General features: G+C 47.2%; 1 protein-coding gene across 1 annotated transcript in view; it reads left to right on the forward strand.

Annotated features, from left to right (window-relative positions):
* ZNF536 (zinc finger protein 536) overlaps nt 1–23,939 on the forward strand; it is a 389,554-nt gene that overhangs the window by 207,627 nt on the left and 157,988 nt on the right. The window contains exon 4 of the mRNA XM_065920555.1: nt 17,337–17,489. Within this exon, the coding sequence (XP_065776627.1) occupies nt 17,337–17,489 (153 nt within the window). The remainder of the gene's footprint in view (nt 1–17,336; nt 17,490–23,939) is intronic.

Below are 23,939 nucleotides of genomic sequence, written 5' to 3' on the forward strand. Positions count from 1 at the left end.
GGAGCAAGAGGGCCACCTCTGGGGCTCTGCTGATTAAACAGAGGGCTTTCATTGGGCTCAGCTCCGTTGCCACAAAGCCATGGTGGATGATGTGGGAGTAGATACCAAAGTGCTTCCTGCCCTTCTGCAGCCCAGAGGAAGTCCCCCAAAGTAAAAGAAGAGCAGTCAGAAAGGGACCCAGTCGAGACTCCTACACAGGCCAGAGGTTTGTCCCCAGAGGGGCAAGGGTGCCAAGGAAAAGTGGGTTCCATCTGATTTCTTGTAAACAGACGAGGACTAAGGAGAGAGCTGGGCCCCTCTCCCATCTGCCGTGCTCACCCACAGCCCCCGGGCTGCCCCGGCTGCTTCGTGGACTGCTGCCCGTCTCCGCCCTCTCTGCCCAGCACAGAGTGGGCAACATTCGTACTTGTGGGCGGGATGAATTAACTCACATCTAAGCAAAGACTGGGGGCCAAAACCAAATGGAAAATGAGGCCAGAGTCTCCAGGGTGTTTTCAGTCATTTGGTTGGATGTGCCTTTCTCCTAGAAGAAGCCCCAGGAAGAAAGCCCTGGAGGAGGTAATAACGGTGTCTTTCACAATGGAAAGGTCAACCGACCTGTGTTTATTGAGTGACTCAGTGGGCCAGCCCTTTGCTCGGCTTTGTAGGTGATTACGAGACAGGCAAACCCATGGGGTCCTCTTGGTAAGCAGGATGGAATCAAAACGCGTGAGGAAAATGAGAGAGCAGCCCGGAGCAGCGTGTCATTGTGCAGAATCGTCCAGAAAAGGTTCAGAGGATTCGAGGCTGTGCTGGGGAGGCCGGGGCGGTGGGGTGAGTGGGAACACCTGAGGAGGCAGGAAGGAGAAGGCTGGGTGCCGCAGACGGGGAGGTCGGGGTGTGGCTGAAATCTCCAGGTCAGCACAGCAGCGGGGGTGTGTCCACGTCCCCTCACCCAGAGTCCTGCGTGGGCTCTTTCAGTGGCCTGGCTCTCCGGCCCCTCCTCTCTCTCCCTGATCACTGCCCTTCCTGCCGAGGCCTCTTTGAAATTTGACTCAGGTTGCGAGCACATATTTCAGCATTTCTGGATGCAATTTGGTATCAGAGCAAAGTATCAAAGGATATTTGCTATCACTTTAAAGTATGTTTCTCTCCCTCTTCCTCTGAGCACCTGACCCCACAATCATCGCTGGCTTTGAAATAATAGACCCATCATAATTACGAGAATTAGTCTGGAGGCTTCTGCCTTATTTGCTCAACTGAGGTTACTGAGGCCGTCTTTAGAGGTGGAAAGGGTGTCCCGGACCATCTCGGCCGAGATGGCAAATACAGAGCTGTGCCTGCTGGGTGGGGGCTGCCAGGAAGCAAGAATGAGGGAGGGGGCTGGGAGCAGGGAGGAAGCCCCGAGTACCCACCCCAAGAGCTGCTGCCCCTTGGGGACCCTGGACCCAGCATTGTGATCACAGAGAATAGTTTTTCAGGAGAGACTGAAACCAAGACCATGTGTGAAATGCCCCGAATTTGTAAATGTTAAAAACAAATTTGGCACATGAAAACCCTGAGTAACGAATGAGCTCTCCATTGGGTTGCTACCCCCGCTAGTTACAGAAGTGGAAACAGAGGCCCAGGCGGGGAAAAGAACACGGGCTAGCTCATCAAGGCGGTGGACACTCGTGTCCCCTCTGCCTCCTTGGTCCAAGCCCCAAGGTGCAGAGCAGTGTCCACACGCATCAGGCTAGGAACCTCCCATCAGCATGCTGCCCACACTGCCTGCTCCTTTCCAGAGGCTTCTGCTTGCCCTTGGCCAGGGGTGGCTGGCAGCCTCTCTGTGGCCTTGAACCTGTGTTGCAAAACTGGACTGAGTCAACACTCTGAGCTGGCTCTGTGACTGACCCGTTCCAGGCGGTGGGTCAGTGGCAACGTTGCAGCCCTTGGACAGCAGGCAGAGAAGGCCAGGGCTCTTACAGAGGGCAGCTTCAAGGTTCTAATAGGGTATTTAAGGACTAGAGCCAGACTTAATGCTGAACTCTTTCTTTGACTTAATTTATTATAATGTATGTGGCTAAAATGTAGATCACACTGCTGTTTTGGATCTCCATTTTGATTCCCAAAATTGCAATCATGATAGGTGGATTATAACCGTGCTTTAACATACAGATGAGGAAATGTATTCTTGTGCAATTTCCCCCTAAGGAGAAGTCAGAGGATAAGGGGCAGGAGTTTTGAATAACCTTACAACATTTAGTTGTCTCTCTCGGTTATGGGATAGAAATTAGCATTACAGGACTATATATGTTGTGACTGCAGCACTGCTTTGAATTTTAGCCTGGAAGGGCTTCCAGAGGGAAGGGATAAAGCGATTTTCCTTATTAAAAATTGTCGCCAGGGTCTAATCTGCATCCAAAGTGGTGTCACAAAGTGTTCAGTGTCGTATTTATTTAAAAACACGAAGTGCCTACTGTGTGCCCGGCACCTTGCTAGCAGTCTGGGGATGCCATGGCAAACCAGACAGACGGAAGAATCGCTGGAGAACTGAGCACTAGCAGGCAACATTGGGTGGTGCCCAGCTAGGGGTGAGCTGGGGAGGAGGCCGACGTCGGGGGTTGGGAGCAGTGAGAGCAGCTGCAGGGCTGGGGGTGGCAGCCAAGGGGAAGGAGGGTGCAGAAAGCCTCACACAGAGGGGAGAGTGGCGTATTCCTCACTTGGGTAGTGTGTGCATGTGGTGGGGGCACCTCCAGGAACATATGTCTGGGCAGACTTTTCCTTGGGTCCAGATAGTCAGCGGAAGAACTGAGCAGAATGAATGTCCTGATGAGCTGCCCCGGGACCTGGACTCTGCTCTCCCCACCAGCCCAGGTCCTGGACTGGCACCCACTCAACCTCTCCAATGCACACTGAGGGTTCTGTTTAAATTCTGCCACCCGCCACTCTCACCCCTGCACCTGGGCCAGGGCTCTTGAGAGCTTTGAGAACCACACCCTAACTCCCCTTCCCTGCTGTGAGAGCGGACTGTGCCTCTCCCTACACAGCACAAGCCCTGGCCTCTGGTATTAGGGCAGGAGAGTATAGGGAGTCTTAGAACGGTGGCCTCCTCTGGTTACACCGTGTGGAGGGGCCACCCAGCCTTCCCAGCACCATTCATTCATTCATTCTCATCAGTATTTACTGAGCACCTACTCTGTGCCAGGAGGTTTTGCATGCGTGTCAGTCACTCATTTGTGTCCAACTCTTTGCAACCCTGTGGACTGTAGCCCGCCAGGCTCTTCTGTCCATGGATAAGTCCAGGCAAGAATACTGGAGTGGGTTGCCATTTCCTCCTCTAGCGGGTCTTCCCAGTGCGGGGATGGAACCCATGTTCCATCCTTCCCAATGCAGGTCCTGCATCTCCTGCATTGATAGGTGGAGTCTTTACCACTGAACCACCTGGGAAGCCACAGGAAGTTTTAGGGAGATAATATTGAGAAAGACCGACTGCATTCCAGTTTTTAAAGTGTAGACAAGCTAGTTGGAGAGAGAGAAATTAAGCAGGTATCATTATATATGTATGGTAAGTACAAACTCTGAGAGGTGTGTCATGAAGGTTTCATTCTAGGGTAATTGGGGTTGACCTGACTCAGTGTGTAAGTACCAGAATGTCTTCCAAGAAAGTGGCATTGGAACTGAACTGTCAAGAATGGTGGCGTCAACCAGGCAAGAGGGAGGTGGTATGCTAGGGTTTGGGGTGTATGTTTCAGGAAGAGGGATGAGCGTGTATTGAGATTCTGAGGTCAATCAAAGACAAAGTTCTCACCTTTCTCTTTCTGGAAGGTCAGTAGAGCTGCCTTGGGCTCTTAGACATTCTGGGAATTCCCTGGACAGACCCAGGCAGGACTGTGAGTGGCATCTCCTTGGCCCCCTAAAGCCTTGTCAAGGAAAGCTCCCAGCTCACGTCACATCACAGTCCCAACTCACGTCCCAGTGCCTGAAAGGTGACTCTAAAATTCTTTCCCAGTATTGGGTCTGGGCATGAGCTGGCCGGAAGACCTCTGGGGTACAGGAATGAGGGGCCCAGTATGTCTGGGCAGATGGGGTGCTCTGTGGAGATGTTCAGAAGCAGCCAGCCTGTCGCCCTTTAACACCAGCCACCTCATGAAAGGTGTGTAGGATGGTGAGGCCTGAACTGCCCCAAATGGAGACTGCTCCTATCTCTCCCTGTCATCCCAGTCCACCACCTTCCCCCAGGTCCTCCTCCTCACCCCCTAGTTACTCATCTCAAAGGGATGATCTGAGTAAGTCTGTCTTGTCTAGGAGGTGTCTTGGGAGAAGGTGTTAAACTGTAATTTCGGGATTAGAACATAGCATGCATGGAGGCTTGTTCATGGGTTTCCCACCATGGAAGCTGGTGTCACTTTACACACGGGAGATGATCTTCCCAGCTTGGCAATGTGCCGGGGGAGGGAGCTGACCATGAGCAGGGCTCCTATGGTGGTGCTATCATATGAATCATCACCTCTGGTTTATCCTAGTTATCTGTGTTGGTAGGTCAAGGGTAGATCTGGACCTGGGTAGTTCAGGGGAACTTTCAGTTGGGAGTCTATCACATGCCTTTTCCTCACATTATGTCATTTAGTTTTCACAAGGGATTGTAAAGTAGTGCTGTTATTGCCACTTTACAGACAGTGTTTAGAGTCTGGGCAAGGCTAGGGGAAGCATCTACAGAGGTGTAGCCCAGACGGTCCAGGTTGGAAAACCCAGAACTGGCAGTCTCAAAGCCAGTGACTTTCCCACTTGGCTGTGGTAGCTCTGCAGGATTTAAGGTATGTATGTTAAGGCCTTGCAAACCCACTATCTCATGAAACACTCAGATTCCTTTGTAAGTACCATTATCCGATTAGTATCCAGTTATACAGATTAGGATGCTAAAAGTTCATGAAGCTTTAGTGGTTTGCTTGGAATTCCAGAGTTTAAACTCAAACTCAGATCTTGGAGTCAAATACTTCTAGGTGTTTTGAGGTGACCCCTTCTGGCTAACAGTCTCTGTGCATGCCTGGGGACCATGGGGACAATTTCCTCTGTCCCACCACCCCTCCCTCCACAAGCAAGGCTGCTTGTCCTTGTCCCCTCCTTCCCTGGGCCACCTTGGAGGACACACTCATTTGCTTGTCCCTTGTGAAGATTTGTTTGGACTGGTCTATGGGATTGCTAGGGAAACCTGGAGGTTTCCCGTTTGAGAACTTTGCCAACACTTGATACTTTTATCTGTGATCAAAGGAAGAATGAGGAGACTTGACCTTCCTGTTCGAAGCTGCTACCCAGGAAGCTAGTCCCCAGGGGTCAGTTCATTCATTTGCACATCATTCATTCATGCGTGAGCTGGGTGAGTGATGGTTGGAGGCCTGCTATGTGCCAGATGTGGAGGAGGAGGACTCTGCGCCTCTTGTTCTCTGCCAGTTATAAGCTAGAAGGAGAACAAAATCCACATTCTTCACCTGGCCAGAGAAGCTAGTTGCGGGCCCACTCAGGATATGGGTGTAACCAGGAGCTATCTGAGGTTTATAGCAGAGCTTCATTTGTAGTTGAGAAAGGCCACTCCTATGTTTATCAGAAAGCAAAGTTACCTTGAAGCAGTTTCTGGGGGTCATGAGGAGGAAAACAGCAAAAACTTCACTGAGCGTGTCACAGTCATATTGTCTAAAGTCCACTGCCCAACCAGGAGCCTGGGGGTTGGGGGGGGCGGACATCATCCTTGCCAGGACGCAGACAGTGGACCACTCATGGGGAGCGCCATTCTCCAAGGCATCGGCTCTAGCTTTGTTTTGCTGGCATGTACTAAGACAGTGGTCAATGTGGTAACCTTGGCTGTCTCCTTGGCTCCTCTGCTTTGTGGCCTGAGCCAAGTCCAAAGATTTTGTCCTTTGGAGATCTATCAGCCAGGCAAAACAGCTCCAGAAAAATGTTCGTACCATGATGGGCAGAGCTGGATGGAATTTTTTTGCTAATTTTTGTATGTCAACTAAAGTATTTATTACTACAAACTGTTTAAAGTTTCAGCATTTATTCAAAAAAAATTTTAAATCTTGATCCATTGATAGTGCTCATCTGATAAAGGTTCTCAAATTAAAAGGGCTAGATAAGTCAGTGCAGCTCAAAAATGGCAGTAACTTCAGAGCTGGCAATTGACACTTGTTTTCTGCCACTGTTTACTCTTCAATAAAAAATGCATATTTACCATAGCAACCTCCTGATCACGTGGTGCCCTGTCTTACCCGCTACCCTCTAAAACAGAATAGCTTCTTAAAGAAACACACACATTCTAATATGTATGCTTTTCAGATGCAAAAATGTGTTCTTTATCAGGAAGCCCTCTTGCCTGGGATTTAATGTTAATAAACATGTCATCTTTATAGAAATCATTTTGGTCCCGTGTCTTAAATTTTCAAGGTGTTCACCCTGAAAATCAAAATAAAATTACTCTTGGAAGGACTTTTGATTATCTTGAGAGCTTGTTGATCATTTATTTTAATACAGTTTTAAAATAATATATATTTGCATGTATACATGCATATGTATATATAGGTTTGTTTGTTTTTTTCCCAAACAGTAGCCATTAGTATCATTTGGGAGGGAGTTTGATGTAGATTCTAATGACCTGCTGCTTCATCTGTGATTAAAGATTGTCATCTATGCAAAGCTCAATTGCAGCCTGAATTGTTTTTCACTTGGGAGAATTGCCTGGGTTTTCAGAGCTTGGGAGAAACTGCTGTAACCTGGACTTTTCAGAAAGGGAGCATGCCCTCTCATTCTGGACCTTGTGCAGGTTGTAGAATCTGTCACTTGGGGAGAGCGCTAAAGCCACAGGTCTCTGCCCTCCCCACAAGCCACCCTTGCATGCAAGGGATCCCTTTGGCAATATTCATGTTAAAAGCTGTTATTAACTGGACCGTATCCTGCACCAGGCCCTTGCTAAATGAATTGTTACGACTATCCCTGTTTTGCAGATAAGGAAACTGAATGAACCTCGGAGATGTTATGTCATTTACCCAGGATTATATTCTCTAAGAGTTGGTGGAACTTGGTTTTGACCTGAAGCATCTGATTGAAAACCTTTTCCACTTAATCTGTGATTGGAACCTTTCTGTCGGTCTTAAGGACAAGTGGGAACAGCATGGGGGGGTCGGGGGGGGGCAGCAGTAGGCAGTGCCTTCTTTTGCAGAATGTTCTCGGGAGATGTTGCGTGGCCTCAGCATCAGTAGAGTTTCTTGGCTCACCCTTCCCACCCTGGTTTGCACCTGGGCCTGCCAGCCACGTACCCCTGTGCTGCGGGTCCCTGGACACGGCAGCCCTGGGAGGGTGGGTCTGGCCGTGTGTGTGACGAGAGAGCTGCAATCAGTGCCCCAACAGCCTGAGGGTGGGGTGCATCTGAACCAGGCCTGGTGGATTTTTTAAATTCCTTTCGGCCACATACAGACCAATCTGAAAAACAAGAACATATTGTAGTGACTCTGTTATGCTTCGTGCCTTTGGGGGAAAATCCGATCGTGATGTGAGGCAGGGCTCTCTGTGGCGATGTGGCGTTGTGACCCGAACTCAGAAGAGGAGAGCTGCCCAGACCCCATGGCCCGGCCAACCAATCTGACTGCAGCGTGTCCACAAGCCATTTCATAATTATCCATCATGAATGCCTCCATGCTGCCTTAATAGATTATTTAAAATGGTGCCTGTGCCTCTCATGCAACCTCATTGGCCCCGAACTGTACATACACACAAGCCGGGAGAGGTAATTGCTTATCATGTATCTTTTTGTTCCAGACACTTTTATAAAAGAGTATGTATTATGTATGGTGTGACCTTCAAATGTCAGGAATGTGTTGTGCAATAAACTGTCAATATTTGTGGTTATAAGGTACTAGATGACTTTTACAATAATTGGAACGGCTATATTAAAAGCTTGGATCACTCAGCTGGTTAAAGAGAAAGACACAGGCCAGTGTTCATCAGGGACTTGCCTTCTGCCAACGATTAAATGAAAGATATTGCAAGGTGCTTAAGATGTCTTCTTTGTTTAAAAAAGAATATGGCAAAACCTGTCTCCAGGGGAGGCGTTATCTCCAGATCATTCCTTCTCCTTTCAGTATGTGTCCGTCCCTTGAGAAAACTCAGCTCACAGGTTATGGCGACTGACCAAGCGCATTTTGAAAAAGATCGGTCCAGCTTGTTTGCAGTGTCACTTAAGTAAGAATTCCTGAAGCCTACCCGGTAGTCAAAGAGATCTCCTCCAACCTTCCCCCAGCCCCCACCCCGACCATAAAGGAGGGGGCTGTAAATTACCTTAAGAGGACCTTAAAAGCTATAGTTTTTTTTAAAGAAAATAAATTACGTAGAAATCTTTTGGGAATTTATGCTTTACTGAAAGTAGAGGCTTCTGTAGTCTATAGTTTTTTTGTGTGTTTTTTTAAGAAAGGAACATGTAATTTAAATTATGAAGAAGGGAAAGCATAACAAATATTTTGCAACAATTACAGTAGTGATTGGGAGCATGGATTACTTTTTAGGTATCTGTTTTATTGTGTTTTTCTATTGATTACTGTTTCTTTATGCTGTTTCTTCCAGTGCAATGACATCTTCCTTTTTAGTCAGAAAGTAGGCAAATGAAATCGTGGAAGGTGCCTCAACGCCACACCACCATCTTCTCTCAAACTGTCCTGTGATTTTGCTGATTAAATTGTATGTATGTGGTTCCTCCCGCCTGGCGAGAGAGAGACCCAGGAGACAGCCTGAGGTCTCCTCCCTCAGGAAGCCTCCTCCGGTGCCCCTGACATCCTGCCCACCTGCTGTTTTCACACTCCAGCCCCAGATGGTCTTTGCTGAGCACTTTGGGGGCTTTTCTGATATTTTGATCATACAGTTCTTCCAGGACTACTCAAAGCAACTTTCCTCTTGTAGTCAGGAGTTCATCTTGCCCTCTGAATTCCAGTTTGCTTGCCTCTTCTGATTCTTCTATTTATTTTAAAAGGGCGTGTTTAAAAGAGTAGGTACAATTTTTTAAAGTATTATTGAGCACCTGCTAATGAGCGGAGCGCCTACCATGTGCTGGGGGTGTAACACCAAACAGTAGTACGTGGTCCTTGTTTGCGTGGAGCTGGTGTCTAAGGGCAGACAGGTGGTAAGCAGACGAATATGTAGGTCAGTTAGCATCTGCAATAGGTGATAGTTCCTCGAAGGACAAACCAGAGAGCAAGCACCCCGGGAATGTGGAGTCAGGGAGAATTGCTCCGGACAGTGTGGTCAGAAACAGCACTCCCAGGAGAGGCAGTGGACTAAAGTCTGAGTGTGAGTCTCTGTGTGAATTCTGGGAGGAGAGAATTCTAGGTGGATGGGGCCGCAACAACTAGTCAATCCTAAAGGAAATCAGTCCTGAATATTCATTGGAAGAACTGATGCTGAAGCTGAAGCTCCAATACTTTGGCCACCTGATACAAAGAACTGACTCATTGGAAACAGTCCTGATGCTGGGAATGATCGAAGGCAGGAGGAGAAGGGGACGACAGAGGATGAGATGGCATCAACGACTTGATAGATACGAGTTTGAGCAAGCTCCGGGAGTTGGTGATGGACAGGGAGGCCTGGCGTGCTGTAGTCCATGGGGCCGCAGAGTCAGACATGACTGAGCGACTGAACTGAACTGAACTGGGGCAACAGGAACAAAATTGGGTTACCAGCCAGGAGGCCTTGAGGAAAACAGGTAGATGGAAGGCAGGAGTAGAGTTGGGATGAGGTCAGAAGAGCAGCGGGGGCCACTTAGGTGGGGGTGGGAGACCATGAGGAGTCGGGGGTTATTCTATTTTATTTTATTTTATTTTATTTATTTATTTATTTTTATTTTTCAGTGGGTTTTGTCATACATTGATATGAATCAGCCATAGAGTTCTAAAGAGTGACAGAGCCAATGGCCTGTCCCTCCCCTGCCCATACCAGGCTTTTCCCAAGGGATGGCATCTCCCTGGGCCATCCCTCCCCAGTCTCATCCTACCTGCTTCTCCTCTCCCAGACCAGCCCGTAGTTGACCCTGCTCCGCTCTGGCTCACCAGACCAGCTTCTGGGATGTGTCCCTGCCCTGCAGGCCAGAGGGAGGAGAGAGGTGTGCAGAGCCCGGAGAAATCCATCACGCGGTCTGTCTTGTCAAGGGTTGCTTCTCTGAGTCCCACATCCTGCCTGGTGCCTCCCTGGTCACAGCTCCCAGCCTGGGGACTAAAAGCGCACGCCCACAGCCAGCCCTGAGCACCTTGGGAGAACTGGCAACCCAAGGATTACAGAGCGTGTTCTCAATGGCAGCGTCACACAATGCCAAAGGGAAGAGACCCCATGGGTGGCCCAGTCACCAGCAGGGAGGTTCCGCACACTCCCCTGACAATTAGGAAAGGGCTCTGGGCTTGGTAAAACCAGAAACACATTTGGCCCACAGTGCTTGATTTTGAAGCCCTTGTGTATTTTAAGGGAAATTTAATCCATATGTTTCTGATTCATTTTCACTTAACTCATCAAAATGTTGCTTTAGAGAAGCTGTTTGAGATCCTAGTATCTTATATTTTTTTTTCCTCCAAATTTTAGCCTTTTAGTGACCTATTTCCCCAATTCCAGAAATTCTATCTTGCTAAAAGCAAATGATGCTCTGCACAGTTTGGAGTCTGGGTCAGAGGTGAGGAAGGCGATGATGGAGGACTTTCACCTCTGTGACCAGTGATCTGTCATGAGCTGGGCCTTTTCAGGGAGCCCAGCCGGTCCCGGGTCCTCAGGACCCACAGGGAAGCTGGCTGTTGCCTTCTCACAAGTGGTCATCCTTTTCTAAAATAGCTCTCTATTTAAACAAATACTTTTGCCAATCCATATTAATGCTTAACTGTTTAACATGACTATATATGGCCATCATAAACTAGAGAACTTTGATGAAACGACAGAGACACCAAATAAATACTGACCTAAGGCATGACTTATGTCTTCCAAGAGTTAAGTACAATTGTTTATGGTAATGTTATAATTTTTATGCATACCATTAATTTATAGTCATTTTTAAAAATAAAAGGAACCCTTCATCAGAGACCCCTACCGCAGTAATTGTTTTGAGTCTGTTTATTTTAAAGTTTTCAAAATAAGGGAAAGTGTTAAACTTTTAAGAGGAACTATACGTTCCTCTGGACTTTTTCTCCAAAGTGTTCTTTCTTCTACCCTGAAACCATTTTAAAACACTGACATATGTGGGCAAAGAAATTAAGAAAGATGTGATTTTTCGGTGTCCTGCTCACCCTTTAGACTCCACAAATTGCTTTTTCCTTCATTAATGAAGTGAGAGCTGTGCTTTTGAGATGCTCTTTGCACAAGGCAGACTTTCAGAATGAACTGCACGACTCATCTGGGAAAATGTATTTACTGTTATGCTAAGAGTTTCATAGAAATTAAAATACCATGGCCTTTTATGTCGTAAAATAGTAAGCACTCAGGTGTATGGACAGCTCCCTCATCCCACTGAGGTTCCTGGGACAACTCTCCATTCCTCTCATGGGCCTATCTTCATCATCATCATCATTACAATTTTTTTTTTAACTGAAAATCTTTCCAGAATGTACTTTTGGGCATGTGAAGGGTAAGGCTGCCTGGCAGGATGAGGTGAGCAGTAAGGGTACATGCACAGTTTAAAGAGAAACATCTCTTTGCTGTTTCTTTTTGGTCCCACCCTGCCTCTTTTGGTCTCTCTGGACCTTGTTCTCTGTCACATAATGTGAATTAATAGGACTACCTGGAGAACTGGGTATAAACCCAAAAGGCTTCACCAGCAGAAGGTTCATACTTCTTGGTTCCTGATTCCTCCCACTGTGACAAGTCTCCAAGTCTCCAGGACTTAACAGAGCCAAGATTTGTTCTCATTCATGCACAGTCTGTCTTGGGTTGATCTGGTGACTCAGCGATCCAGGCATCCTCTGTTTTGCGATTCTGCCCCCTCAACACTTGTGTTGCAAGGACAGGGTGTCCCGGGAGGAGAGGGAGGCAGCCATGGTTCCTGTCTCTCTTTTCAATGCCTCCAGCCTTTGCCTGGACTAGTCAGTGGTGCCAACTTAGGGCAAAGGCAGTTGGGAAAAGTCGGGGCTCGTGGATTATATTGAAGCATGTACTATCCCTTTCATGGTCATTTCCTCCCATCTCTAAAATCCATCCCCGTTTCTGATTAGGGTGGGCTCGGACTTCCCCACTGACTCAGCAGTAAAGAACCTGCCTGCAATTCAGGAGACACAGGTTTGATCCCTGGGTCAGGAGGATCCCCTGGAGGAGGGTGTGGACAGGGGGTACAGTCCGTGGGGTCACAAAGAGTCAGACACGACTGAAATGACTGGGCATGTATGCTAGGGTGGGTGAAGGAAAGGCCACAACGTGGGTGAAGACAGCCTGCAGTGGACTTGGGGCTCACAATATCACAGGATTACGAGCCAGAGGGGAAGGGCCAGTAAATCCAGCTGGGGGTGAAAGGTTTTGCCTAAGGACAGCCAGGCACTGGGGACCAAGGAAGAGATTCTGACTCCTGACTCCTTCTCTGCAAACAAGGGTATTTTAGATATATATCAAGGAAGTCAAGTATTTAAAGATAACCGTGGGGGGAGGGAATCTACCCTTAAAATGCAAAATTATTTCATAAACCAAGTTTTAAAATTCCAAACAAATATAACAGTAAGGTTAAGTGTATAATGAGGCACCCAGAAATTCGAATATTTGTATACAAGATAACCAGTCTCAGAGATGGATTCAGGTAGCTACTGATGGTATTTTATGTGCCTCTAGGTTTTAACTTTTGGAAAGTTGTTTTTCTTTCTAAGCATCTGATTCTTTGTCTCTCCAGGACTGCCAGTTTGTGGTTTAGTTGATGATGAGGATTCTAACATAATCCACAACCATTTTTAATCTCCCAGCCCCTTCTTTAGCCCACAGCTGTGGTCCCTCCCTCTGTGAATTCTAGGGAAGGTAATGCACCTCAATCACCTTGACCTAGGGCAACCTTTCTATATACGCAGAAGGTTAGGAGAAGCAAATGGAAACATAGAAGGCAAGTTTTCTGACCTTGAGATGACAAAATTATGAGGGTCAGTTGTTTGATGTCTCCCCCAAAACACATCTTTTTAAATTGAAGTATAATTGATATGTAATATTATAAATATATATATATATAAAGCATACAGTGTAGTGATTCACAGTTTTTGAAGGTTGTGCTCCATTTATAGCTATGATAAGATATTGACTATATTTCCAGTATTGTGCAATATATCCTTGCAGCATGTTTTAGACACAATAGTTTGTACCTCTTAATCCCCTGCTCCTATGCTGCCCCTCCCCATTCCCTCTCCCCACCTGAAACCACTCCTTTGTTCTCTATATCTGTGAGTCTGTTTCTTTTTTGTATTCTTCAGTTGTTTGTTGTATATTTTTGATTCCACATGTAAGAGATATCATACGGTATTTGTCTTTCTCTGTCTGACTTGTTTCACTTAACAGAATACCCTCCATGTCCATCCATGTTGTTGCAAATGGCAAAGTTTCATTCTGTTATGACTGAGTAGTATAACATTGTCTGTATGTGTATTTTGTTGTTTAGTCGCTAAGTCATGTCTGATTATTTTGGGACGCTGTGGACTGTAGCGCCTCTGTCTATGGATTTCCCAGGCAAGAATACTGGAGTTCGTTGCCATTTCCTTCTCCAATGTGTGTGTCTGTGGTGGTTCTTTACCACCAGTGCCACCTGGAAAGCCCACATGTACATATATAAACCCCACATGTTTCCCCAGGGGCTCAGGGGTAAGGAATCTGTCTGCAATGCAGGAAATTCGGGTTTGATCCCTGGATTGGGAAGATCCGCTGGAGGAGGGCATGGCAACCCACCCCAGTACTCTTGCCTGGAGAATTCCATGGACAGAAGAGCCTGGCAGGAGGCATTATATAAGATATCCACTCCTGAAGAATAGATGGCATATTACTCAGTGGGGTCAGGAAAAGAAACAGAGGCCCCAGGAGCTCCTCCTCAGCTATTTCCCCATCCTGTGAGGCCCAGAACACACTCAGGCTGAGGTTGTGTTGCCTGCAGCCGATGTCCCCACTCTTGGGGACACCCCAGCCTTGAGGAGCTGGCTGCAGTGCTGTCACAGAGGAGCAGGAGGAGCAGACAGCAAGTCTGAGGCCCACCTCTTCTCACATGCCCAGCTTCATTCTACTCAACACACTTAGAGCAAGGGTCTGATCAGAGAGAAGAGATACTGCAGATTTTAGAAAACGGAATATAAATAAAGCAAAAACAAAAGCAATCCATATGTGGCCTGACAAAGGGCCACACATGTCTTTTTTTATGATGCTTCTTCCCTTCTATCATCTTTTTCCTAAAGGGGCGGGGGAAGGACTGGTCTGTCCATAACCAGGACCATGGATGTGTCCTTGGCTGGCTCTGTGGGGCCACAGGCAGAGCCTTGGGACTCCGTCTGGAGAGTCTTGCGGAAAGACAGCTGCTAGTGCTTCTACACCCTGGGGAGAGAAGGAATCAGAGTTAACAGCTTCATCTTCCCCTCTGAGCCAGCCTCTTGGATTCTCAGCGGGGCAGGGCCTAGTCTAGCACACCTTGTTTAAGGGTACCCATCCATGTATAGGCAGGGACTCACATGCAGGCCCTGGGAGAGTGCGGCCGGGTGGGCCTTCCTCCACCATCACTGACGGTACTTGGCTTCCAGCCTCTGCGGACACTTCCTGGGACCACCCGCAATTCCCCTTCATCCTCACTCAAGTTTGTTTTTCTACTTGGATTAGTCTAAGAGTAAACGCCATAGGCCTTCTGGCCCTCCAAGGGGGAAAAAAAAAAATTCTGTGTAAAGTGAAAATTAGACTCTTAAATCTGCAAAGAAAGCTGTTTATCTTACAAATTTATTCTTTTTATTGGGCCACACATATCCAAGATAGAAAGATAAAAGGAAAACAGATACAGGCCATCACTTAGAGTGACATATAGTGGGGCGCAGCTCATCCTCACCTTCTGTAAAGCCTGTGGGATCGCATGGGGCAGCCTTATCTGTCTATTTATCTATAGCATGCCCTGGGCCAGGGCTCACCAAAAGCTGCAGTGGAAATGCATTCCCCCTACTCTCTATTCTCCTTTGTTGGACTGCTCCCCAGAGGCTCCAATGGAGGAGGGTCTAGGGGAGGTTCTCAACTGCTGATAGTGGGACACGGGGATGGGCAAGGATGTGGCGTCAAAAGCCCACACCTGCCTCCTCCTGTGCTGAAGTCAGCACTTGGTTCTGTTCATCATTCAAATGACGGCTCGTGACATCCTAACTTAAATAGGATATCTTAACCCCATTGTAGGGAGCACTTGGGCAGAATTTTAATTAGGCTCATTGTTATTTCAGGCTGACCTCATGATCACACAAAAGATAAGCTGAGTTACACTGGGAGAGCAACTGCAACAGGTTTGGTATTGGGATGGCTGTGTGGTATGGCGAGATGAGTAAGAGTTGGCCTCTCAGTTGTTTATACCTAGGATGTCGTTGACTTGGAATGGGCATCTGGTGTCTGGCCATTTTCCTCCTGAACTGTTGGCCAACTGGTTCTTTAACACAGAGGTGGCAGCAGTCCTCATGGATGTGACCTGTGGACGTGGGACTGGCCACTATGACTGCATGTGGGGCGTTTGTCTGCCTTGATATTGAAAGCCTCCTTTGTGCCTGCTTGCCCATATCAGTAGTCATCTCTGGAAGTCTTTCCACAGTCTTGTGGACAAACCACAAAGCTAGTGGTAGGTCAGGTGGGCTCTAGATGTGGATGAACCGAGTCCTCCTACCCGTGTAAAATTTTGAGGAAAAAACTGGGCAATTAGACCCTTTGAACAACTCTTTTCCAAGGGTGGTTAGAAGAGTTGGGGAGAATAGGAGTCAAAGTGAGCCTTCCAGGAAACTTTCCAGGGTGGCACACAGTTTGAATGCACAGAGGATGCTTGAAGCCAAAGCGTTCCACCGTTGTTCCGAGCAAACATCCAGATTAGAATTAAGTGCGATTGCCTTCACCTTGTTCATGGCCTATAAGTCTGTCCCTTTTGGCTGTGAGCAGAGAACACCAGGAACGGATGTTGAAGAATAAAAGCAATTTGCATTTTCCATTGCTTGGAAGGTACAAATCTTGTTTATTTTGCTCTCTGCGGAACTCACAGGTCTGCTTTTTATCCCAGAAAGTCCCCTTGTTCTCATAGTGAATCTGCCGCGAGGCCTGGAGGGTGGGCCAGAAGCTGCGGCCAGGACCCTGCCAGCCTCGGGGGCTTGGGTTCTGCGCCAGGCAGCAGCCTCCAGTCCTGCAGGGAGGCCAGGGGAGAAGGCTTGCGTGCCTCCCCTTCTCGAGGCAAGATTCCCGGCTCCTGCCCCACCCCCTGATGTCGCCTCCTTGGCAGTGTGATGTCAGGCCTTGGGTGTTGCAGTAACATATCCTCGCAACCACTAGATATTTTCACAGTTTTATTTACTATTATGTCCCATCATTTCTGTGCAGAAGGCAGCCGTATGTAAATTTTATTCCATTTTCTAATGGTTTGGGTTACATAACAAATAACAGCAGGAAGGAAAATTTGTATTGATACTTTACAGAGGAAGTTCTCAAGTCACTGCACAAAGATTTAACTGTGGTGCTCTAAGTTTATGGGAGTTTTGCAGCTGAGTTTCTGCACATGACTTTGAATATGTCACTATATGTTTATCATGGGCTAATTGTGGAACCACATTTCCATACTTTTTCTTCTCTCTTTCATGAGATTACACCAGCCAGCGATGGAGGCAAGACTCTACAAGGAAGAAATGATCAGTTTGGGATAATTTTCTTTCCTGTCCCAAAATAGCTGTATGTCTGCGTGTCTTAGGGACTCAGCCGAGACGCATTTTTTTTTCCATTTGTTGCTTGATATAATGCAAATGTGATTTCGATCCTATAGCAAACTCTCCAGCTAGTCCATATTACAAATTAATCAGATTCAACAAACACCAACATTTTTAAACTTTTGCAAAAAAAAAAATACTTAATAGGAGCTAAGCAAAAGAAGAAATCAAACCAGCTGCTGACACAGCTGTTTCTTTTCTTGTTTAATTCAGTTCAATATAAAGGTACCATATGCTGCTTAAAATGATGATAGGAAAGATGAAATAATTTAAGAGAATAACAAGAAAATACATGAATTGTCAGCATTCTGTCAGATTTAAAGAATGAAATAGACAGGTGTAGTATTGACATGTTTAACTTTGTGTGGTGTTAGCAGTTTTGGTGCGAACAACTTCTGACATGTGCTGAAGTGATGTGAGAACGTTTCTCCTCCGCTGCAGACATTGGCGAGGAGGCTGGGAGATCGGCCGGCGTCCAGCAGCCCGCACTGCTTCGTGACAGGAGCCTAGGATCGGCCATGAAGGACTGCCCGTACTGCGGGAAAACCTTCCGGACATCCCATCACCTAAAGGTCCACCTGAGGATACACACAGGTGAGAAATCTGGGTGCACAGCTCGGAGGAGGAGGCCCAGGCTGCCACGCTCCTGTCCCAGGTCTAGCCTCTGTGGGCCGGTCTGTGCACTACTGTCTGGGTCTGAAGTGACCCTCACGACCTAGTTCCCTGCCCCACACTCACCCTCCTGAATGTGGACGTGGGTCTCCCATGGTCCAGGTTTGGGGTGATGGTGCTTTGTCCGAGGCCCCGAAACGTTTTGCTTATGGTGTCCTTCTGCTGCACTGAAGCCTCACCTCCTACATCCTCGTACGGACCAGGGGTCTTTCAGGTGCAGATGACGTGAACCCAGCTCAGACTGTAAATATACAGGTCACGTAGGAGGTCTTTGAAGGCAGGCTGGCTTCCGGCCCCATTGGGGTTCCGTGCCCACACCTGGGACTTGGACAGATGGCGAGGGGAATGGGTAGCTCTCCACTGCATCTCCTCGAAAGACAGACTGAGATGCTCTTAACCGAGCCTCTGGGCTGCTGTCATCTCCCGTGTGTTGGCAGTGCCTGAGCCCCTCACAGTGAGGGCTTCTCTTGGTCTCTCTGCCTCGAGCCTCGGTCATGGTTCTTGTTAGCTTTTCTGCTAGTTGTTTGCACATTGCCAATACAAAAAAAAAGAAATCTATCTGAGATATGGACACCTCCATTTTCTTTGATTTTTCTCCCGACACATTATCTATTGGAGTATGAGCTGCTTCAGAGGATAGACAAATATGCCATCTATTTTCAAAAATAATTGTGGTCTGTTTCCCAAGGAATCAATAAAGCTCAGGGTTGTGCACGATATTTAGTGCATACAGGCCTCGTGTTCAGCATGCTGTGGAAGACAGGGAGCCCTCACCTGGACCCTCACCCATGCGCACAGGTCTCCCTGCCACCCAGCGTCCTGAGGACAGGTGGTCATGGGCAGTGGCTACGGGCTGCCATCTTTCTATGCAGCCTGGGTACAGTTGGCGTCACCACTGTCCCTCCCTGTCCTGGAGCTGTTCTCTCGTGGGGTCACCCCAAGGCAAGAGAGGACTCCTAACATGCATGGCCTCTGCAGCAGGCTCTGTCACCCCCTGGGGTCCATGGGATCCGACCATCTTGACCTTCATCACCTCCCTGTGACCCCACTGCAGTCTTCCTGTTCCTCCTGTGCAAGAGGCCTTGCTTCTGCCGCAGGACCTCTGCACATACTGCCCCCTCCCCCTGGACTGGTCTTCCTCCAGGTGTCACTGGGGGCTTAGCTTCACATGATCTCTTCAGAGGGACCGTTCCTAACTACTCTGCCTGAAATATCCCTTGTGCCTCTGCATTATTTTCTTCATAGACTTAGCACCTTGTGAAATTATCTTGTTCAGTTCAGTTCGTTTCCTTATGTGTTGTTTATCCTCCCCCAAGTAGAATGTGAGGGTGGTAATATTGTCCACCTTTTTAACTGCTATAGAATCCCAGGCCTGCAAGAGTACCTTGCAGTAAACTATAGCTTAGCAGAGGCACAGTACATTTATTTGAGAGGTTGAATGACAGACCAAATAAGTGAGTGACCCTTCTCCCGCAGTACCGGCTCTATGCTGGGTAGCGTGGAGTGGGTGAGTGCAGTGGGGAACCTGGACTCTTCCCTGGGAAACTGTGGTCCTTCTAGAAAGACCCCCTGCACACACGAGCTGGTCAGAAGCTACCATGTGGCAGCCACCCTACAGGTGCTAGATTCATGGTTGTGGATGGAGCTCAGGGGTGGGTCCCTGAGTTCCCGCCTCAGGGCTTTTGCACTTCTCTGTAAGATAGGTCACCCACCGGCTTGTGCCCTCACCTTCAGAGTGGCACCCATGTCCCTTTCTCAGAGAACTCATCCCAGCAAAAGGGTTCAGGACGAGACAGCTTTCCCAACCACACCAATGTCCACTTTCCTCCTCAGATTGTATCCAGGGCCCCCAATGTTGTGGCTTGGGGACCCACAGACTGCCAGGCTGTGGGAGACAGTCCACCAGGACATCCACCATCCTGCTGTCTACAGGTGTAGAGACCTGTCCAGGCACGTATGGTGAAAGGGTGGTTCTGCCCTTTCTCGTGATGTAGATACAAGCTCTGGGGCCAGATTTCCCAGGCAGGTGATGGTTCACCGCAGGTGAGACTGGCCTTGCCAGGGTTAGTGTGGGTCAGGAAGGAAAGAGGCAGGGTCTTCCAGCCGGGAGCTCTGCCGACCCAGAGACTCCCCACCCACCCACTGGACTGTGGTTTATGTGGAAATGCCAGAGCATATTCCTGGTAAGTTAGGACTGAAGCCAGCAGAAAGAAGTCTTGCTGAACCTGAGTAGAAACAAATGGATACTGCTTTCGAAAGTTTTAAAGTTTGAGGAAGACTGTATTTGTCCAAACTTCTGCTTCTTTTGCTTTGTAAACTTCTGAAGTTTGTGACCAACAGTCTTTGGTGATGTTGAGACAAGCGACATAGGGCCATGGACCGAGGCATTCTGGAAACTTCCCAGAATAAGGTTGAAAATGAACGAAGTCATGGAAACATCACACCAGCCCTCCTTGGAAGCAGAATTTGCAGGGTTTGAAAGGCAGAATGGTAACCAGATAAAGATCAATTTCCTTTTTTATCAAAGAACAAAGAAGTTGGAAAATGCTTACAGTTGTGCTTTTGAACAGAACAGAAAGTGTTACATGTTATAAATCACCAAAGTGAACATCCATTATGACAATGTAAAAGCATAGATTATGTGAGTAATTAAAAATCAAAATCAAGTGGTTTGTTAATGAATGAGTTAATAGGGGCCCCAGTTGTGGTGATGTCCTGGACTGCCTTCCCCTTTCTCTTTGTGGTTTTGTGTTTCCAGAAGACATGGTCAGAGGACAGCAGTTTCCAAAATAGAACAGTTGTTTTCCAAAATGCCATCTTTTGAAGTTTTTCTATAATGAACCCATATGAGCATATTAAAAATCTGATGTGTAATAAATATATTTTAATTGGTCAGGGTATGAGGTGGTACATTCTCTGTATCTTTCTGTCCTACTCCACCTCTGTGGGAAGTTTTGATTGTATAGCATCAACTGATAAAAAAAAAAAAACGCTTTCCTTTTTTAACTCTGCTACATTAACTCAATTACTGCTCTTCTTCTCCAACACCTGTCTATTAGAGAGGTTCTGAGCAGATGCACCAGTCAGATTGCTCTGAACACCTGGGGGCTGGGCAGAGCCTGCAGGGAGCTAGAACATTCCGGCTGCCGCCGAGCTCCAGCCAGATCTATGGGGAACAGAGAGGAGTACCTAGAGGACCCTTAGGTCCTAGGGCTGCCCCACTCTGGCTACTGCAGGGAAGATGTTGATTGCTGATTCCACCAAGGGAAGGCGGAACTCCTCTCCTGTTTGAAAGTCTGGCTGGTTAGGACCAAATCACTAGATGTGTCTGATTTGCCTACTAGAGCACACTGCTGGTGACTGGAATTCAGAGCCAGACAGTAAAATGACTGTGTCAGTTAGGGCTCTCTAGGGAAACAGTGTGTGTTTACACATCTATATACATATATATGTATCTATATATATATCTATATAGACACATCTGTGTACATATACATATATAGACACATCAATCTACATATATACACATTTATATATATACATATGCACATCTATATACATCTATGCAATATACACACATATGTACATATATATTCATATGTCCATGCATGCTAAGTCACTTCAGTTGTGTCTGACTCTGCAACCATATGGACTGTAGCCCACTAGGCTCCACTGTCCATGAGATTCTCCAGGCAAGAATACTGGAGTGGGTTGCCATTTCCTCCTCCAGGGCACCTTTCTGACCCAGGGATTGATTGAACCCCAGGTCTCCTGCATTGCAGGCAAATTCTTTACTATCTGAGCCACCAGGGAAGCGCCTATATACATACATATATATATATATATATATATATATATATATATATATATATGTTTTATGGAAAGATTGAGGGCAGAAGGAGAAGAGAGTGACAGAGGATGAGACGGTTGGATGGCATCAGCGACTCAATGGACATGAGTTTGAACAAATTCTGGGAGATAATGAAGGAAAGGGAAGCCTGGCATGCTGCAGTCTTTAGGGTCATGGAGACTCAGACACGACTTAGCAACTGGACAACAAAAATACATATATATAGACCTCAACATGCATGTGTCTGTGTGCTAAGTGTGCATGCTATGTCACTTCAGTCATGTCCAGCTCTGTAGCCCTCCAGGCTCCTCTCTCCATGGGGATTCTCCAGGCAAGAATACTGGAGTGGGTTGCTGTGTCCTCCTCCAGGAGATCTTCCTGACCTAGGGATTGAACCCGCATATCCTGTGACTCCTTCATTGGAGGCAGAGTCTTTACTGCTGAGCCACTGGGGAAGCCCTGTATACATATATACACACCAGTATACATGTACACACATATCTATATATATCTGAAATTGAAAGTGAAAGTTGCTCAGTACTGTCTGACTCTCTGCGACCCCATGGACTATACAGTCCATGGAATTCTCCAGGTCAGAATACTGGAGTGAGTAGCCTTTCCTTTCTCCAGGGGATCTTCCCAACACAGGGATCCAACCCAGGTCTCCCACATTGCGGGCAGATTCTTTACCAGCTGAGTCACAAGGGAAGCCCCTATATATATCTATATATCTAAATATATAGATATATACATATCTATACATATATACACACACACATATATATATATATACACACATCTATATACCTATACCTAGTATATATATATATATATATATAGAGAGAGAGAGGTCTTTATTATAAGGAATTGGCTCACTTGATTGTATACATACATACACATCAATATAAATATACACATATATCTATATATATATACACACATATATACATCTCTATACCTAATATACATATATATATATAGAGAGAGAGAGAGAGAGAGAGAGGTCTTTATTATCAGGAATTGGCTCAATTGATTATATACATAATATACACATCAATATATGTATACACACATATCTATATCTACATGTATATATATATACATCTATATACCTAATATATATATAGAGAGAAAGAGAGGTCTTTATTATAAAGAATTGGCCCACTCGATTATGGAGGCTGAGAAGTCCCATGATCTGCAGCCAGCAGCTGGAGGCCCGGACAGGGGATGGTGTAAGTTCCTGTCTGAATCCAGAGGCCTGGGAAGCAAGAGGGCTGATGTTTAAGTCCTAGTCTGAGATGGAGTCCCAAGACAGGAGAAGACTAGCCTTCCAGCTCAAGGAGACGGCTCCCTGTTCAGATGTGTTCTATTCAGGGCTTCAGCTGAGCGGTGAGGCTCCCCACACAGGGGAAGACAATCTTCCTTCTTGGTCTGCTCTTCAAATGTTAATCTCGTCCAGAAAGACCCTCACAGACACATCCAGTATCGTGTTTGACCAAACATCTGGGCAACCTGTGGCCCTATCGAGTTGATGCATACAATTAGCCATCACAGAGATGCATCAGCAAACACTTAGTCATCCATGTAGCAGGAGGCAGGGAGGCCCCCAGGTTGCCCTTGACTGAGGCCAGCCAGTCATTTCATTAAGAGCTGCCTGCAAAAGCACCCCATCCATTCCCTCACTTCCCTCTCCTCCAGGTACCACTTGGGGATACTCTGAAGGGTCCAGTGTGTCTCTTTTGTGCAGGAGATTGGCAGGTGCTGATCAGTTCCTGAAAGGCTGGAGGGGTCTGTGTTCCCCACAAGCCCCAGAAGGATATAACACCCCGTGTGTTGGCCCACCTGTGTGTCGGGTGTCCCTGGTGATGCCTGCTGTCTCAGGAATGACCAGTGTAGAGAAATGTACTAAGCAACCTCACTCATGAAAACTTGGAGGCACTAAAGTTCAGAGACTAATTAAAAATAAATCTCATTAGTTTTTGTCCCCTCTCAAAGTATGCGCGTGGTTTATTAATCTGGTTTTTATTTGCTGCATGTGTGCCTCTGGCCCAGAGTTGGGAACCTCTTTATGGGACTAGATTTGCACAGGGAAGCCAGCAGTGGTTCTCTGGGGGTCTCAGGGTGGGCTAAAGGGCATGCCCAGCACTGCCTACCCTTCTGGGTGCTTCCTCCAGGATGCAGCGGCTGGGTGCTGCCTGGGTGGGATACACAGGGTGCCCTCCTTGGGGCTCACCTGCATTCTTGGCACCAGGCATGAGTCTTCTTTGTCTGATGGGTCTGAAGTAAGCGATGGGGGTGAGACACCTTCTTTCCTGCAGTCCCTCCAGAGGGCTGGGAGCCCTTCCTGCGGGGGAGGCACACCCTGGGGGTTTTCTTACTTCATGACTGAGGCTGTCTACACAGCATGACAGCAACCAACGGCCACAGAAAAATTCAGCCAACAAGGGTAATATAACAATGACAAAGGTAGTCACTGTAGTCATCACTTTCTGTGCACTCACACGTGCAAACACTGCGCTAAG

The sequence above is a fragment of the Muntiacus reevesi genome, chromosome 2, assembly GCF_963930625.1.
Source record: "Muntiacus reevesi chromosome 2, mMunRee1.1, whole genome shotgun sequence".
In the NCBI taxonomy this organism is placed as follows: Eukaryota; Metazoa; Chordata; class Mammalia; order Artiodactyla; family Cervidae; genus Muntiacus; species Muntiacus reevesi.